General features: G+C 45.6%; 1 protein-coding gene and 1 long non-coding RNA gene across 3 annotated transcripts in view; one reads left to right on the forward strand and one right to left on the reverse strand.

Annotated features, from left to right (window-relative positions):
• Pbx4 (PBX homeobox 4) overlaps positions 1-17,987 on the forward strand; it is a 58,379-nt gene that overhangs the window by 36,569 nt on the left and 3,823 nt on the right. The window contains exons 3-5 of one of the 2 annotated variants that reach the window (XM_048427232.3): positions 13,998-14,236; positions 14,492-14,682; positions 16,163-16,298. In XM_048427232.3, the coding sequence (XP_048283189.2) occupies positions 13,998-14,236; positions 14,492-14,682; positions 16,163-16,298 (566 nt within the window). Of the gene's footprint in view, positions 1-13,997; positions 14,237-14,491; positions 14,683-16,162; positions 16,299-17,987 lie in introns of those variants that run through there. The other variant, XM_048427233.2, reaches the window with a different exon arrangement.
• On the reverse strand, positions 13,030-16,166 carry LOC148118273 (uncharacterized). Its single transcript, XR_015736119.1, has 2 exons — positions 14,996-16,166; positions 13,030-14,139 (listed from the first exon to the last, which is right to left on the reverse strand). It is a non-coding gene; the product is annotated as an uncharacterized LOC148118273 (long non-coding RNA).

The raw sequence follows: 17,987 nt of genomic DNA on the forward strand, positions 1-17,987 counted from the left end.
TCAATCTGTAAGGGGAAGGGCTGCAGAGATGGCTCAGTATGTAATGGGGAGATGGCTCAGCAGTCGAGAGCTCTTAAAGAGGACCCAGTTTCAATTCCCAACACCCACAGGGTAACTCACAACCATCTGACTCCAGTTCCAAGGGATATGAAGCTGGCTTGTCACCTTGCAAGAAGGCAGATCTCATGTACATAGACATGCGTGTAGGTAAAACACAAATACACATATATCAAGGAAAGTGTTGATGCTAACCATGGATCTACACACACATACACACGAAATTGTACCTGCACACATTGTACACATACTATATACACATACATGTGCAAAGAAAAAGCCAAGCAGGGCAGCACAGTCCTATGGTCAATTCAGGCAGGAGATGTCTATTCTATCATCCAGAATAGTTATGGTTTTGTACAGTAGGCACTGAAGTTTTTAATTTTCTTACTGAGACATGTCCTCCACATTGACTGGGAATGACTGGACCATGTTTGACCTGGGGGCCTCAAGGAGTTTCCCAATGATATCAGATTGCCTTGTCTGTCTTTTGTTGATCTGCATTCATTGGTCCAATGTCGGCCTTTGCCACACCTCCTACATATTCTGAAGTTTGAGACTGTCTATTCTTACCATTCCCAGAAGAGACATTATTCCTAGGAATTCCTTGCCTAGAGTCCCTTCTCAGATGTCCTATTCTACCATAATTAAAACATTTGGCATTTTGGTGTCTCCTCATACCATTGGAAATTGCTTCTCCTACCCAAGCCTCGGTACTATAGTCAAATGTCTCAACATTCATTGTATGCAGGATCCACTCATCTCTTGGTGCTGATCTGACCTTTAAAGGCCCAGGTATCTTTTTTCATTCTAAGTTGGCATTTTTCAAAAGCCAGAGATTCAATAAGTACATGTAGTTTCTAGGTCTGTTACCCTTACTTTACAGCTTTAGTTAATCTTTGTAAAAAAAAAAAAGTCACTAAAGGCTTCTCTCTGGCCCTCTTTAACCCTAATATATGACTCAGTCCTCTTTCCTAGTTCCTGAATTCTGTCCTGAGCATTTATTTAAAGCTGCTGTGCACTATAGGGACGAGGTCTGTTCTTTGTAGAGAGCCTGGTCCTGAGTACTGGAGTAATGGCCCTCGCCAAGAATTTGATCTTGGGAAGTCTCAAATTCTCTTGCTTTTTCCTGTTGTTCTAAAATTTTTGCCTCTTCTCGCCAATTGCATTTCCATAGCAGCTGGGGTCTGTCTTCTAGGACCGCTGAGACTATTTGAAGCCAATCGTGTGGAGTAGCCTTATTGCTTGAAACCCATGTTGTCACCATTTCCCTAACAAATGGTGAACGCAAGCCTTGCTTAATTTCCTTTAGATCGCTCATACCATAGGTTGCCATTTATAGTCTTTGACTTCCTTAGGGTTTATTGTACAAGATGGCTTCTCAGAGGAGATTACCAGATAAGCAGTTAAAACTCTGAGAATGTCATTCCTGTCTTTGACCCATGCTGGCAAGGCTAAATCCAATTCTTGTTCCTTCTCTCCCTGCCCATTGGTTCCGATAATTTCTTCAAGCATTTCAAATCTTTTTACCACTGCTTTTCGTAAAGTCTGAATCTCCTGTCCAGTGTTCCCTTCTAATGCTCTCATTGATTCATTTAGCTTCTAGTCCTTAGTCTGCACATGTGATTTCAAGGTACAAAATTTTTCCAGTAAAGATAATGTCTCATCCTTAGACCTTATTTAGATGGTGTTCATATTGCCTTTCGGGAGTTAACTTATCATAAGTTTTCAACCTATTCTGATTGTTAAATTCAACAGTATAAAGTCTTGCAAATAATTTCTCAGCACCCTTCAACATGGATTGGATTTTGTCTGTAAAATTAATATTATCCTCTTCAATAGGATTAATTTTTTCAGCTAGCTGTTTGTTATTAATCTGTAAAGACTGTATCATTTCTAAAAGTGCCTCATTCTTGGCTCTGTTATCAAACCATTTTCTTGGTTTAATATGAAAAACAAAGCTAATTCCCAAAATCAAATAAATGGATGTATAAGGAAAATCACGTAAGCCTTGTAGAATACCATCCATAGTGTAAGCAAAATGGTTATTAAATTCCCGAATGATAATATTGTCAGTTATCATATAACTTTCAAATTTTACAATTTCCTTACCTGCCCTAGGCAATTACAGTGAATTGGAGTAGGTGTAGTAATCTTTATTGGCCAGCAGGTGTTCCAATTGCAGCCGTATGGTGGAGGGACTGAGCAGGCAGGGCTCCCACTGGCTTCTCCAGATAAGTGGCATTACCGTACTGGTTCAACACCCTGTTGCCTACTTAGATACTGATAAATATGCTTTGTTTAACAAAATAAGAGCAGTTTTTAAGAACAATAAAAGTGATTCTGTACATGGAGAGAGTTGATGGTGGCTTTCTGTCAGCTATGCATGATGTGTGCACCGGGCAGGGTAATGCCACAGGGATCCATGGTGTGAAAAAAAGGAGCGGTGGCCTGCTGTGGGGACAGTTGGGGTCCAAGGCAGTGGCACGTGGGCTACAGATAGACGAGAGATGTGCCTGAGCTGGCAAATTGGGAGCACAGCGGGGGAGTCCCCATAAGTGTGGACTCTGCCCAGGAACACATCAGATGGGGGACTGCAAATCAAATAATCCCACACTAGCTCTGAATAGGGTATACTAAGGTTTTTCTTTATTAAAAGGGAAACTCAAGGATCACAGTGAGGAAAACAGGAATGGGGCCCAACATCCAGGTGTGGCCTGCTGGAAGGAGAGGCTAAGTGGGTGCTCCCAGGAGCATTCTGGTACCCAAAGGCCACGCCCCACCAGGTCCAGTGTCTCAAAGGCCATTGGCTGAAGACAGTTCTCAATCATTCTTAGCCATTTTGTACAGTGCTGTTGATGCCAGGGTGCACAGAATCTGTCCAAAGTCCCTGTTCTTCCTATTTTTGTCTTTTTGGCAGTGCCAGGAGGAACCCAAGTCCTCACATGCTGTTCTATTTTAGTTCCTTCTCCTGCTGCTGTGATAAAAACACTTGGCTAAAGCAACGTGAAGAGGAAGGGTTTGCTGTGGCCCCTGGTTTAAGGGGACACGGTCTATCATGGTGGCAGCAGTGGCTCTGGGCTGTAGAGAGGGAATGTGAAGCAGCTGGTTATACTTCCTCATGTCTACCCATCCCAAATCAGCATTGCCAGCTGTGGGTTCTGTGCTCAGACACAACAGCCTGGACCAAACCGGGTCCAGGTCACACAGGCCTTTAATCCTAGTACTTGGGAGGCGGATCTTTGTGATCTCTGTGAGTTTGAGGCTAGCCTGATCTACAGAGCGAATTCCAGGACAGCCAGGGTTACACAGAGAAACCCTGTCTTAGGGGGAAAAAAACCCTGGAACAGTGGGTTTGTTGACTGGGACCTAGATGGTAGGCAGAGAGAAGCAGCTATGGACAGACACACAGAAGGACACACAGAGAGAGAGAGAGAGGCTAAAGAGAAGTAAGAAAAATTAAAATAATTTTTCAAACCCATGAGCAAATGGAATTTCGGCATGCCAAACTCTCCATCGCTAAGGCACATTCCAGCTCTACTCACTGGTACAGCTAAGATACTGCTTACCTGTCGTCCTCAGGAGGTGAGGACAAAAGGATCAAGAATTTAATTCTAGCCTGGGCTACATGAACACTGTCTCACACCACCAAAAATTAATAAAATCTGGTGTTAGTGCTGTCTGTCTTTAATCCCAGCACTGGGTAGGCATAGACAGGTGAAGCTCTGTGAGTTCAAAGCCAGCTTTGCCCATAGCATAAATCTAGGTCACTAAGGCTACAGAGTGAGACCCTCTCCCATAAAATAAAAGTAAAGAGGAAAAGAGGAGAAGAAGAGAAGAGACAGACAATTCTGTCAATGGCAATTGATTTTTGATACCATATTATTAGTTCACCTCACTCTGGTGCTTCCTGGGGCTGCACCTTAGCTGGAGTAGGCGCCAGCATGCCTTGCTCTCAGCACATCCTCCATCCTGTGTTGTGTTCTGTCGTCTTCCCCTGCATCTCTTCACTCAGCAGAGCCAATGCAGCTGCTGCTCTGCACTTGTTTGCTCAGTTTCTTTTCATTTCTTAAGTTTGTAGATTAAATTTTTTAATTTCTTGGTTTGTTTGTTTTCTGAAGATGGACACTTAAAAGAAATCCTACACTAGCTCAGAATTGAGAATAATAGAGGGTTATTTATTGAGGGGTAGACTCACAAATCAATATCCTCTGCTGGAACAGAGAACAGCAACCAAATCCCATAGCTGGAAAAGAGGCCAGATGCATGCTCTACATTGACATAAATTGGCATAAATAATATAAGAGGCCACGCCCAAGTGGGTGGGTAACTTAAAAGCTACTGGCTATAGGATTTCCTACAGCACCTCCCCGTTTTGTTTAAATAAGAGAGTTTTAAGCCTAATCCAAAATTATATACAATAAGAACAAATATATTTAATAATTATCCTATCCTAATGAGTTTAAGTCTTGTATAATAAATAACTTGGGGGCTGGAGTGATGACTCTTCCAAAGGTCCTGAGTTCAATTCCCAGCAACCACATGGTGGCTCACAACCATCTGTAATGAGGTCTGGTGCCCTCTTCTGGCCTGCAGGGATACACACAGACAGATTATTGTATACATAATAAATATTTTTAAAACAAATAAATAAATAAATAACTTGGCCAAGTCATGAGAGGAAAGTAACTACAACTATCTAGTCTTCAACCCTATTGAAGATCCAAGAAGGGAAATAATATTACTTGAGTAAGCAGGAAGTGCAATCAAGGAACTTCCAAAAATGTACAACAAATGACAGAGACAACTGGCTACTTGGGCAATCACCCAAAGTCTCACTTGCAACGTTGAAGCAACTAACTTTGGCTAAGGCCTAGAATAACTGACACACCATTTTCAGAGGCAGGAAATTTTTTAGAACCGTCTTACCCTGCCTGTCTTGGCAATATTTGACAGTCTTTTTTCTTGTGTCCTGCTTATCTATTTCCGGATGCCATGTACCTTGTTAGTGGTTGAGGCATGGGCAGTTCCTTGCCCAAAGGCCAATCGTGCCAAGAAGAAAACAAACTCCAAGTGGAATGTCTTCTGTGCTCAACATTCTCTCAGGAATAGATCGGTGCTGCTAGGAGCAATCATGTCTCACGTCAACAGAACCCTAAGTTATTTATTCTACAGCTCTTTGAAGTGGTTGAAGATTACCTATTTATGCAGAATACAATCTCTATGTATCTAAAGAACCTGATTAGTCTAACTATAAGTATTACAAACATAGATGACTATTGATCTATAATTCTTAATACCTATATAATTTAAAGACTAAGGCTTCATATTATAATATTATACAATAAACAACTGTGCAACAAATGAGGACAATGACCTCAAAATGTAAATAATGTATAAGTACCTTGATCAGAGGTAGAAATGTACATTGCAATATGATAAATATATCCTAAAATTGTTTCAATGTACAAAAATGTTTTAAGCAGAGGTAGAAGCATGCATGCATACAATATGACAAAATAACTTTGCCTAGGTATACAAATATTGTGGATGAAAATAGGAACATATTTAATATAATTTAAGTTTGTATCAATATACAAGAATCTATACCAATATAAATTACCTGTAAATAATAGCTCATAAGTATTCACTCTATTACTCACTGTTCTGTTGTTGTTTTCAAGACAGTGTTTCTCTGTGTAGCCCAGGCTGCCCTAGAACTTGTCCAGAGATATTCACCTGCCATTGCCTCCTGAGTGCTGAAATTAAATGTGTGCACCTCCACCACCCAGCAAAATTTTAAGTTTTAAAATTAGAATGCAATTTCATCATTTTCTCCTCCCTCTCCTCCACCCTTCCTATGTACTCACCCTCCCCCTCTCAAATTCATGATGTCTTTTTAATTATTGTTGAGAGAGAGAGAGAGATTGTCTGTCTCTCTGTCTGTCTACTTATCTCTCTCAACAGTCGACTGCTTGTAGTTCTTCATCTAGGGTTGGGATCCTGTGGGATTTCCCCACACATGTTAGCACATCTATTGGTAAAGTCCTGTTTAAGCAGCCATATTATCATGGTCTCATAGGTGTGGCTTCCCTGTTCTTTGTAGGACACACATTCTGCAGGAAGGCTTCCTTGTCTCCTGGCTCTTACAATCTGCCCTTGTTCTTCAGTGTGGGGTTCTGTGTCAGCTGGACACCTTTTGATCAGTGTTCTCTTCATTTGACCAGCTTTTTATAATATTCTCTCTTTACTGAGGGGTGAGAGCTGCAGTTATCAGGCTGGGCCCTGGCACAGCCCTCTCTAAAAGAATTGTCCCCAAAGCAAGGCAAGGACATTTGCCTCCAGAACCATGTGAGAGTAGATTACTGACTCATGACTCTGTGGCCTCTATGCAGCCCAGTGTGTCTCAGTCTTGTGTCAGGGTCTGCTACGGGTGTCACTCATGCTGATATGGGAAGTGGGAGCCCTTAGAGCTGGCCCATGACCTACTATTTCTCGACCTCTGAAGGCATTCTTCTTTACTGCCAGAAGGTTCTCTACCTCACATTCTCCCTCAGCCCAGCTGCACCTGTGTCCAGAAAACCATTGGGGATGGTCATGGGCTCTGTACTTGTCATTGCTGTTGGAGCATTACTGCTTCTGGGGCCTCTCAGAACATAGATCTCAGGAGTATCTGTGGGTGTTCCACCACCCTGCTTAGCCTCCACTCTCAATGTAAGTGTTACACAAGCTTTCCATCCTGTCTGGTGTGTGTGCATGTGTGCATGCATGTATGTATGTACACATGTTACATGTGGAAGCCAAAGGTTAGTATCACAATGTCGTCTTCTGTTACTCTCCGTTTTATTGTTTGAGGCAGTCTCTCATTGGAACTGGAGCTCCCTGACTGGACTAGACTAACTGGCCAACAGGCCCTTCCTATCTCTCCTGCGCTGGGATTGCAAGGACAGTACCTGGGTGTTTTACATGGTTGTTGGGAATCAAACTCATGTCCTCATGTTTTCAAGGCATGCCATCTCCTCAGCTCCTCCAGTCTGTTTCTTTTCTAATTCTGAGAAGATACTGTGGGTCCCAGCAAATGGGAGCATGGAAGGTAGGCTTTCTTAGGCCCCTGACCTACACCTTCTTGGTGACAGCACCTTGGCTTCAAGCAGATTGCCCTGCACTGCCAGTGGCACTGCTGCTTCAGTGTTCTGTGTGGTGGTCCGACATGCACATGAGCCCCAAGGCTTGTGAGCTGAGAAGATTTACCATCCTACTCCCACATATGGCCACATGGCTGTCCTCTGGGTACAGTTGACAGCCACATGCTCTTTAGTGTTCTTAAAGTGTGTCCTGTTGGCCAATTTCCCCTTGTACCTAATAACCAGCCAGCCATCAGCACTGAATTCTGAGGCATGCTGTCCCCACCCATGTCCCTGTGCTCCCTTTGTGGACTACCCACTGCCCACACAAATTTCCCTGTCACCATGTTCTCAGATATATAGCCTCCGGGGCTTGGTGCTTATTTGTATAATTAATTACAATGTTTCTCTCTGTAGCCCTGGATGTCTTGGAACTCACTCTGTAGACCAGGCTGGCCTCTGCCTCTGAGTGCTGGGATTAAAGGTGTGCACTATCACCTTGTAGTTTTGATATTGTTTTGAGGCTGGATCTCCTTATACAGCCCTGGCCAGCAGAGTCTCACTATGTGAACCAGGCTTCTGGACTGAAGCTGGAGCTCAGCTGGTGGAGTGCTTGCCTGGCACTCATGAGCCATGTATGCTGGCACACAGTCATCCAGCCCTCAGGAAGAGAAGGAACCTTGGGGAATCAAGAGTTCCAGACTGGGGCTGGAGAGATGGCTCAGTGATTAAGAGCACTGCCTGCTCTTCCAAAGGTCGGTCCTGAGTTCAATTCCCAGCAACCACATGGTGGCTCACAACCATCTGTAATGAGGTCTGGCGCCCTCTTCTGGTCTGCAGACATATACACAGACAGAATATTGTATACATAATAAATAGATAAATATATATATAGAAAAGAGTTCCAGACTGGCCCAGCATTTGAGAGGCAGAAGCAGGCAAATCTCTAGAGTTCAAGGCCAGCCTGGTTTACAGAGTGGGTTCCAGAACAGCCCTGGCTACATAGGAAAACCTTGTCTCAAAAAAAAAAAAAAAAACCAAAAACAAAAAACCGCCATCAACAACAAAAGGAGTTCAATGTTGTCTACATAGCACATTCAAGGAGACCAGCCTAGATCTGTGAGACATTTGTGTCATATGTATATTCACACCTGATCCCTGCCCTGGGGAGGAAGCAGGAGAATAAAGAGTTCAAGACTGGCCAGGTGGATCTCTGTGAGTGTGAGGCCAGCCTGGTCTACATACCGAGTTCCAGGACAACCAAAGCTACATAATAGAGAGAGAGACCCTGTCTCAAAGAAAGAAAGAAAGAAAGAAAGAAAGAAAGAAAGAAAGAAAGAAAGAAAGAAAGAAAGAAAGAAAGAGGGAGGGAGGGAGGGAGGGAGGGAGGGAGGAAGGAAGGAAGGAAGGAAGGAAGGAAGGAAGGAAGGAAGGAAGGGTTAGTTCAAGACCGATCTTGGTTACAAACCAAGGCCCTGTCTCAAAAAGCCAGAAATAACCAAGTGTGGAGTAATCCTGAAATGGGAGAGGCAGGCAGACTTGGGAGTTCAAGGTCAGCCTAGTCTGCATCATGAGCCTGAGCTAAATGAGACTAAGAAACAAGAAGATAATTTTTCATGACTTCTGATGCTCCTTTCGCCCAGTTAGCTGAAGGAGGAACCAGGTGGTACAGGCGTGGGCATGTCAGTAGGGCACTCCTGTGCATGCCTTCGAACCACAGGCTCAGGTAGCTGAACTGGGCATACTTTCAGTTATGGTGGAGCAGGGGGAGTGACAGATTCGTACTCAAGCAAAGAAAGTGTTGAAGCCTCCTGTGAGCTGACGACTGCAGGGTAGCCATGATGCCACAGTAAGGGGGAAGTGCAAGCTGGGGGCACCATGGGCCCACCTCCAGGACTTGAGTGAGGCCAGCAGTAGAGCAAGGGATTCTCAGTTCTGCTCCACCAAGAAAAGGATTTTCTCCATTATCCTGACCTAATGCCCACAGACCACTGGCCAGGGAGCTGTCCTTCCATTCAGAGGCAAGATATGTCATAACAGGTCACACAGGACACAGGTCTCTAAGTTGAGAGATAGGCGTTTGCATACATGTATGTCTGTGCACCTTGTACATGCCTGTAGTAAGGAGCTGCGGGCAGGCCTGCTTTTCATCCTGCCCAGCTCCCGCACGGCTAGCTTAGTCCCAGAAATAACAACACACAAATTGTATTCATTTAAGCACTGCCTGGCCCATTATCTCTAGAGAGTTAGCTACTGACTAACTCTCATATCTTGATATTAACCCATTTCTAATAATCTGTAGCACCACGAGGTGGTGGCTTACCGGAAAAGATTCAGCACGTCTAACCTGGTGGCTGGCTCCATGGCTTCTGCCTCACAGCCCTCTTCCCAGCATTTTGTTCTGTTTTCTCCGCCTACCTAATTTTCTGTCCTATCAAGGGGCCAAGGCAGTCTCTTTATTGACCAATGAAAATAACACAATAGACAGATAACCCTCCTCCATCATTTCCCCTTTTTCTGTATAAACAAAAAAGAAAGGCTTTCATTTTAACATAGTAAAATTACACATAACAAAACAGTTATCAAGCAAGAATTACAGTCACAATATTTATAACTATATCTTTATCATAATAATGGAAAACTATAACTACGACTATCCATTCTTTAACTCCATCAAAGACTCCAGAAGGATATATTACCTAAGTAAACAAGAAGTAAGCAACTTCCAAAACTCTAGAAATGACAGAGACATCTCGCTGCCTGGACAGTCACCCAAAGTTCTTCTGTATCGTTGGGGCACCCATCTTCAGCCTTCAGGCCCATAATATCCAGAGACATTTCCATGAAGCAGGAAATTTCAAAGGCAATTCAGTCACTATCTGCTGTGTCCTGCAGAATGTCTCGCAGACTCTTTCATGAATCAGGAACCCCGAAAGATCATCTCACCTTTAGGCAAGTTCAGCAGTCCTCTCTCTGCAGGTTCTCTGTGTCCAGTTTATATAACAGTCCAGGCAAGAGCAGTTTCTTGCCCAAATGGCTAACCAACTCCATAAGGAGCCTCTTCGATGCCCATCTTCCTCTTGAAGTAGATTGGTGCTGCCAGGAGCAGACGTGTCTCATTGTCATGAAAGGTCCTAAGTTATTAAAACATTAAATGTAGTCTTTGAAAACATTCTGTAGTCTTTGAAAGATATGAAGAAAGTCTCTCTGAAATATATCTATGCACATCTAGAAAATCAAACTAACATTACTACAAGCTTGAGTATTATTGATGATTATCCATTAACAACCTATATTTTTAATTATACATTGCATTTTTAAATGAACTACACAATCAAAATCAGAAATATATATACATATAACAAAATTGACCTTAAAATCCATAACAAAACAAATTATTCATACCTATACTATATCCCCCTTTAAATGTAAAAGAATATTTATAAACAATATCTGGGAATATGGACGTAGTTATTTCTCTCCAAACTTCTTCCTGCTGAATAGGGGCGCTGTTAATCAGGTCTTTCACAGTAAACCTGTTTGCTAGCTTCGTCTCAGTTGATAGTTGAATGAAGTAATTTTTTGAGGGTGTTCACAGAAACCTTTCAGGAGGGCGTGGTCTATCATACCATACTGGGATAGAAGCTATCCACAGGGTCTCATCCTCTGTGAAAACAAAAGAAGAACCTCCTTTCCAAAGTATCATATCCTTAGATCCAAATTCAGAAGTCAAGGTATTTTGAACATATCTATCTTGGATTAGTTCAGCAGCATTTATAAACAAATATCTTTTAGCAGCTGTTGCTCCTTCCTCAGCATTCAGACAATTCAAAGAGAGCATAATAGCATACAGTATCAAGATTCTCTGTGTATTTTCCATCTTTATGCAGCTTTATTTTTAACCTCTATTTCTTTTATTTTTTCTTTTACTTTTTGACACAGGTTCTCTGTATATCTTTGTCCTGGAATAACTCTGTAGACCAGGCTGTCCTTGAACTCACAGAGATCTGTCTGTCTCTGCTCCCCAGTGCTGGGATTAAAGGCATGTGCTACCACACCTTGAACTCAGAGATCCTCTGTCTCTGCCTCTCAGGCATTGGGATTAAAGGTGTGTGTTACCACACCTTGAGGTCACAGAGGTCAATCTACCTCTGCCTCCCTTGTGTTGGGATTAAAGGTGTATACCACCACACCCAACTACTCTCTTTCTTCCTTTTTTACCCTAAGAACTTTAACCTTTAGCCTACATATATTTTTAACTCATAGTAAACCATTTAGAGGTTTTCCTTCCTCTTTGACTCTCTTTTTACTGTATATCTCTTTTTTCTGACCACATGAGTCTAAAACCGTGGCTTTGATGGCTAGACCCAGTCCATTTCTTAGCTTTCCAGACTCATGGTAGAGGTACCAGCCAGAGCTGTGTTCACTGCCACAAGTCTATGGCGCTTCAAGGTCCTTGCCAGCAAGCTGCAGCATTCTGCTCACAGACCACACTCAGTCAGACTGCCTGCCTGAAAGAGTCAGAGTTTGCCCTGGCAGGATGGCCCAGAAAGCCGGCATTTTAAAACAGCACAGCTTTTTTCCTGCTATGGCTGAAAACCTGAAAAGCATGCGTTTAGCTTTTCATCAACACCGTTTAAGTGCTTCGCGGCAGGACCTCTTAAAAGAGCTGCAAGGTTTTGCAGCTAAAGCTGAGTCAGGAAGCCTCTCTTAGATGAGAGCATTTGCTTGCCTCTAGCAAGCAGAGCAGACATGAGAAATTGCTGCTACCATACCAAGAAAACATGCTTTACTCTATTCTTTCCCCAGCTTTGTCAGACTTTCTGTGAATTCAGTTATCCACGTCTGGGCGCCATATGTAGTAAGGAGCTGCGGGCAGGCCTGCTTTTCATCCTGCCCAGCTCCCGCACGGCTAGCTTAGTCCCAGAAATAACAACACACAAATTGTATTCATTTAAGCACTGCCTGGCCCATTATCTCTAGAGAGTTAGCTACTGACTAACTCTCATATCTTGATATTAACCCATTTCTAATAATCTGTAGCACCACGAGGTGGTGGCTTACCGGAAAAGATTCAGCACGTCTAACCTGGTGGCTGGCTCCATGGCTTCTGCCTCACAGCCCTCTTCCCAGCATTTTGTTCTGTTTTCTCCGCCTACCTAATTTTCTGTCCTATCAAGGGGCCAAGGCAGTCTCTTTATTGACCAATGAAAATAACACAATAGACAGATAACCCTCCTCCATCACATGCCTGGTACCCAAAGGAACCAAAAGAGGGCATTGGATCCCCTGGAATTGGAGTTACAAATGGTTGTGAGCTGCACTGTGGATGCTGAGAACTGAAGTCGGGTCGTCTGCGAGAGCTGTGTCTTCCCTCTAGTCCTATTTACTTTTGTTTGTTTGATTTTTGAGACAGGGTTTCTCTGTGTAGCCTTGGCTGTCCTGGGACTCCCTCTGTAGACCAGGCTGGGCTCGAACTCTGAGATCTGCCTGCCTCTGCCCCCAAGTGCTGGGTTTAAAGGTGTGCGCCACCACCACCTGACTTATTTTTCATTTTATGTGTATTAGTATTTGCCTGGATGTATGTCTGCACCAAATGTGTGTGGTGTAGGAAATACAGACACAAGCCAGCTCAGTAGCACCTGAATCAAACATTTCCTTTTCTGCTTTATAGGTGTGCTACCCTCCATACACACATGGACGCATGGTCACATACACTCATGCACACTGACACAGATGTGGATACATGGACACAGATGCAAGCATGCATATACACACGGGTACATATGCATGTACAGACACATTAGAGATGACATAAGTCACAAAATAATCCCACACCAGTTCAAAATTATGAATAATAAAAGGTTTATTTATTTAAGGGGAAAACTTACAGATCACTGTCCTAGAAAACAGTTCTTTGCACGAACAGGAACAGAGCCTAGCAGCCAAAAGCAGGAGCCTGAAGCAAGAGAGCAGGTGCACGTTCACTGCTGCTTTTACAGTATAAGAGACCACACCCAAGTGGGCTGGTATCTTACAGGCTATTGGCTGAAGGAGCAGAATGTGTTCACACAGCAAGTGTGCACACATACGAGGACATAGACACGTGGACACATAGCAGAGCCCATCAGTGCAGTACTGTGCCCAATCCCAGTGGTAGGCCGTTTATCTTTAATACTTTTTCACGCTATTTACTTTGGAGGAGGGCAGGAAGAGGCACATGTAGCTCAGAGTTGCAGGATTTGATTCTCCTTCTACCATGTAGATTGTTTCAAGTCAACAGGCTTGGCAGCAAGCTCTTTTACCCACTGAGCCATCTCGCCAGCCCTGCACACCAGCACCAGCATGCCCCTCCCCAGCACTTCAGCATTCCTACCCAGCCCTGGCTGTGTTCTCACATGGCTGTCAGGTTCCAGCCACATGTGCTGCACTGTCCTGGCGTCCTCTGCATGACCTGGACTGTGCTCCTGAAGACGACATTTGGGTCAGTGTTCCAGTGGGTTCCTAAGTGTTTCTGATCCAGTGCAGTAATAAAGGAGCTAGAGAGATGGTTTGGAGGTTCAGAGTCTTTCCTGCTCTTGCAGAGACTGAATTGAGTTCACAGCACCTGCACTGGGCAGCTTACAACTATCTGTGACGCCAGGTCTGGGCATCTGACGTCCTTAGCCTGGACTCCTAGGACATCTGCGCACACACAGGCACACATGTATACATAATTCAAATGTTTTTAAATGATGCCCAGCCATGGTTCCAGTGCCACTTGGTCCTGGCTACTTTTCTCTGCAGAGAACACATCTGCCTGTCTTCTTCATCTAGCCACAAGCATCCAGCATGAGGAAGAGGATCCTCCCGACGCTCAGCTCCTGAGGCTGGATAATATGCTGCTGGCTGAGGGTGTGTCCAGGCCAGAGAAGAGAGGACGAGGAGCAGCAGCAGGCACCACAGCAACACCAGGTGGCTGTCCAAATGACAATAGCATTGAGCACTCAGACTACAGGGCCAAGCTGTCCCAGATCCGACAGATTTACCACTCTGAGCTAGAGAAGTATGAACAGGTGATCTTTCTGCACGCAAGAGTTTCTCATATGAATGCACTGGCCACAGTCAGATGTGGACGCTAACCCCTCCTCTGTGGCAGAACAGGGACAGCCCACTGTAGCCTGTCACTGCAGAGATGGCTGAAAGCCCTTTCCCTCACTCTTCAGAAACTGACCTGTGTGTGGGCTCTGGGGGTGGCAGATGTGGTCAGCTGTGGAGCTTACTGCACCCGGCTGCTTAGTCACAGGCTGGCCCATCTTTTCCCATCCCAGGCCTGTCGTGAGTTCACCACACATGTCACCAACCTTCTACGGGAACAGAGTAGGGTGAGGCCTGTGTCCCCCAAAGAGATGGAGCACATGGTGGGCGTCATCCACAGCAAGTTCAGCGCTATCCAGAGGCAGCTCAAGCAGAGCACCTGTGAGGCTGTCATGACCCTGCGCTCACGGCTCCTGGATGCCAGGTCAGGGCTACATGCCACTGGGTTCCCCAAGGGTTGGTTCTTAGGACTTCTGAGCAGGATCAGTGCCACCTCTGATGTCTGTCTTTTACTGTTTTGTTTAAGATTGAACTGGGGACTTTGCACTAAGCCCCACCCCAGCCCTCTCTTGGATTTAAATCCATGTAGAGGTTCTAGCTAAGCCTCACACAGCTTCCTTGGGAGAAGACCTAAAGTACTGACTGCTGGTTTGTTTTAACCTGTGTGTGAATGGCAGGTGAGTTGTGTCATGGCACAACGTGGGCATCAGAGGACAACCTCGGGTACTGGTCTTCACCTTGCTGGAGACATGATCTCTGATGCTTTCCACTGTGTATGCCAGGCTGGACCAGGTTACAGAGAGTTCTGGGTTCTGTCCATTTTGCCACAGGAGCACTGCAACCGCTGACAAATATGGCTCAGACTCAGGTGCCCACGCTTGTTCATTACCCACTGAGGCGTCTCTCAAGCCCCTCATTGACGGTCTAAAAACTGCAGCAAGATCAGAAACAAGATCAGAAACGAGAGTTGGCTCAGACAGTAAAGTGCTGGCCATGCAAACAGAAAGACCTAGTTTTGTGTACCTAACACACACATAAAAAGCAGGTGTGGGCCAGCAAAATGGTTCCATGGGTAAAAGAACTTGTTGCAAGAGTCTCAAGACCTGAATTTGATTCCCAGGATGACTGGAACCTGTCTAAGGGTCCTTACTGTGTCAAGTGCGAGAGTGGCAGGGGAGCGATAGGCAATGGCTGGGACCAGGAGGCCTTGCATAAGTGATACTTAGGCTAAACTGCTTTCTTAAGAAGTATAGCATCCTGTATACTGTTTACAGAGGGGAAACGGCCAGGTTTAGCAGAGAGCTAAATCAGACAATTTTGGCAAAGGGAACACACTTCAGACAGCTGCTTAATTAACCAAAGCCCAAGAGGAAACATTGTGTCCCCAGAAGCTGAAGCTGCCACCTTGACTCCTCTGAGACACTGGCTCCAGCATCAGACTGGTGTTTTCAAGTCCACTTCTGGACAAGGACACGGAACTATTGTTCCCTTTGTTCTTTCATCGGGGTCTCTGAGAAAGTCTTGGGTTGGTCTGGTTCTCCACACCAGAAGCCATGATGGACAGGGAGAACCAATAGCCAAAAAGTTGTCTCCTGACCTCTGCCTGTCTGCACAGATACACACATACACAAGCACACACACACATATACCTAATAAAGCTGCTGCAGCAAGGCACTGAAAATGTGGAGATGGGTGCATCCCTGGGGCTTGCTGGTCAGGCAGTCCAGCCAGACCAGTGAGTTCCAGGTTCAGTGAGAGACTAGTGGAGAGTGACAGAGGGCACAGGACATCAACCTTGGCCTTCACATGCACACACATGCACACATGCACACGCACATAGACTGCCAGGAGATATGGATGTGAGGCCACATCGAACACCACAGACGGAGGCTCTCTGTCTACAGGCGGAAGCGGCAGAACTTCAGCAAGCAGGCCACCAAAGTGCTGAATGAATATTTCTACTCCCATTTGAGCAACCCTTACCCCAGCGAAGAGACCAAAGAAGAACTGGCCAGGAAGGGCGGTATCACGGTATCCCAGGTGAGCCTTCCTGCCCCTGGAAGAAGATAAGTCTTATGAGGAAGACTTTACTTAATGTGGAGGGAGGACTCCTGGGGAAGTTACCTAATGTGTGGGAGGACTCCTGGGGGAGTTACCTAATGTTTGGGAGGACTCCTGGGGGAAGTTACTTAATGTATGGGAGGACTCATAGAGAAGTTACATAATGTGGCACTGACCATGTGTGTCAGCCTGGCCTGGCTTCCACTGAGAATTAGAGCATTGGTGGGGACTCTGTTCCCTCTCCTGGAAGGAAGATATGAGAGCACCGTGGCAAGATGTGGAGTCTCCGGTGCTGGTATGAGTTCAAGGCCCTGTAGAGCCATGTGCTTTGCTGCAGAAGCGATGTGTGGTGTGAGTTCCCTTGGGTTGTGTGGTAGAGTGAGATTGCTGACTCTGTGGCTTGGCACTTGACCACCTTTGTCTTTCTTGGAATTGGAGGCAAGGGAGAGCATGAGCAAAGGCCAGCATGCTGAGAGAACATTCCTGAAGCCTTGAGGGTGAGCTTGGGCAGCAGGCAGGCCAGACGAGCAGTGTAGGCAGTGTGACTGTAGAGGCCACACAGGCAAAGCTACTCTGTCTCTGTTACGCCATTTGTCGCCACAGCCCTCGGACATGCCCTGGTCCTCCTTGCTTCACCATTGGAAAGGTTGTGTACCCCTTAGGTATCATCCTCAGCCCTTAGCCCAGGCTGCTCAAGTCTCTGTGCCAGTGGTCCAGGGTCACGCAGGGGACCCAGGCACAACTGTTCTTGACGGAGCTTCCGTAGTGTCCTCAGAGCAAGACCAGAGCCAAGGGACGGACCTGCACTTCTGCTTGACGTGTAAGCCTGGCTGCTGCTTGGGCAGCAGGGACAGTGTTGCAGGCCAGCACCGCTCACTGCTGTGAAGAGGTACCATGGCTGCCGCAACTTCTCTAAGGGAGAACTTTTCCCTGGGGCTGCTTACAGTTTAGAGGGTGTGTCCATTTCATTCATCATGCATGCAGCATGCAGGCAGACGGTGCTGGAGAAGGAGGTAGCAGACATGAATGTCACACTAGGCCTAGCTTGAGCATCTGAGACCTCAAAACCACCCACAATGGCACACTTCCTCCAAGACCACACCCCCTAATGTCACTCCCTGTGCCCCTGTTGCTGGTGCCAGGTCTTCCAGGGAGCAGAGTCAACAGGTTTTAAAGGCCTTGTCACATTTCAAGGGCTCTCCTTTTGGGTGACATGGCCCCTAAGGAGTACCCAGAACAACAGTTCTATGCTAGAAGCTCCACCCCACCTTGTCAAACCCATGAGATGTTAGGCCCCACTAAAGTGGCCTGCCATTAGTTGAAGTGAGGTTCTGAATTTGGGGTGTAGGTGAGTAGGCTATGAGGTGTGGTGTGTCTCAGGAGAAGTCAGGAGGGAGGAGAGACTTTTAGGGCAGGAGGCATTTCTGTTGATGTCAGGGATGTCTTCAAGACAGGATCACCTCAAGCTGAGGAAACCCCAAGGGGAGATGGACAAAGGAGCTGATCTGAGGGTAGGGGTGAGTCTCCAAAAATGGGACCTCTAGAACTGATTCCATAGCTCCTCCTCCAGTGAGGTGGGGTCTCCCTGTGGGAAGCTGTTTCCTACCAGTCATTGAGCCCTTCCTTCCCACTTAGCAGTGTCTGAAACCCCTGACTCATCCATACTGA

This window comes from Myodes glareolus, chromosome 23 (genome assembly GCF_982192425.1).
Source record: "Myodes glareolus chromosome 23, mMyoGla1.1, whole genome shotgun sequence".
Classification (NCBI taxonomy): Eukaryota; Metazoa; Chordata; class Mammalia; order Rodentia; family Cricetidae; genus Myodes; species Myodes glareolus.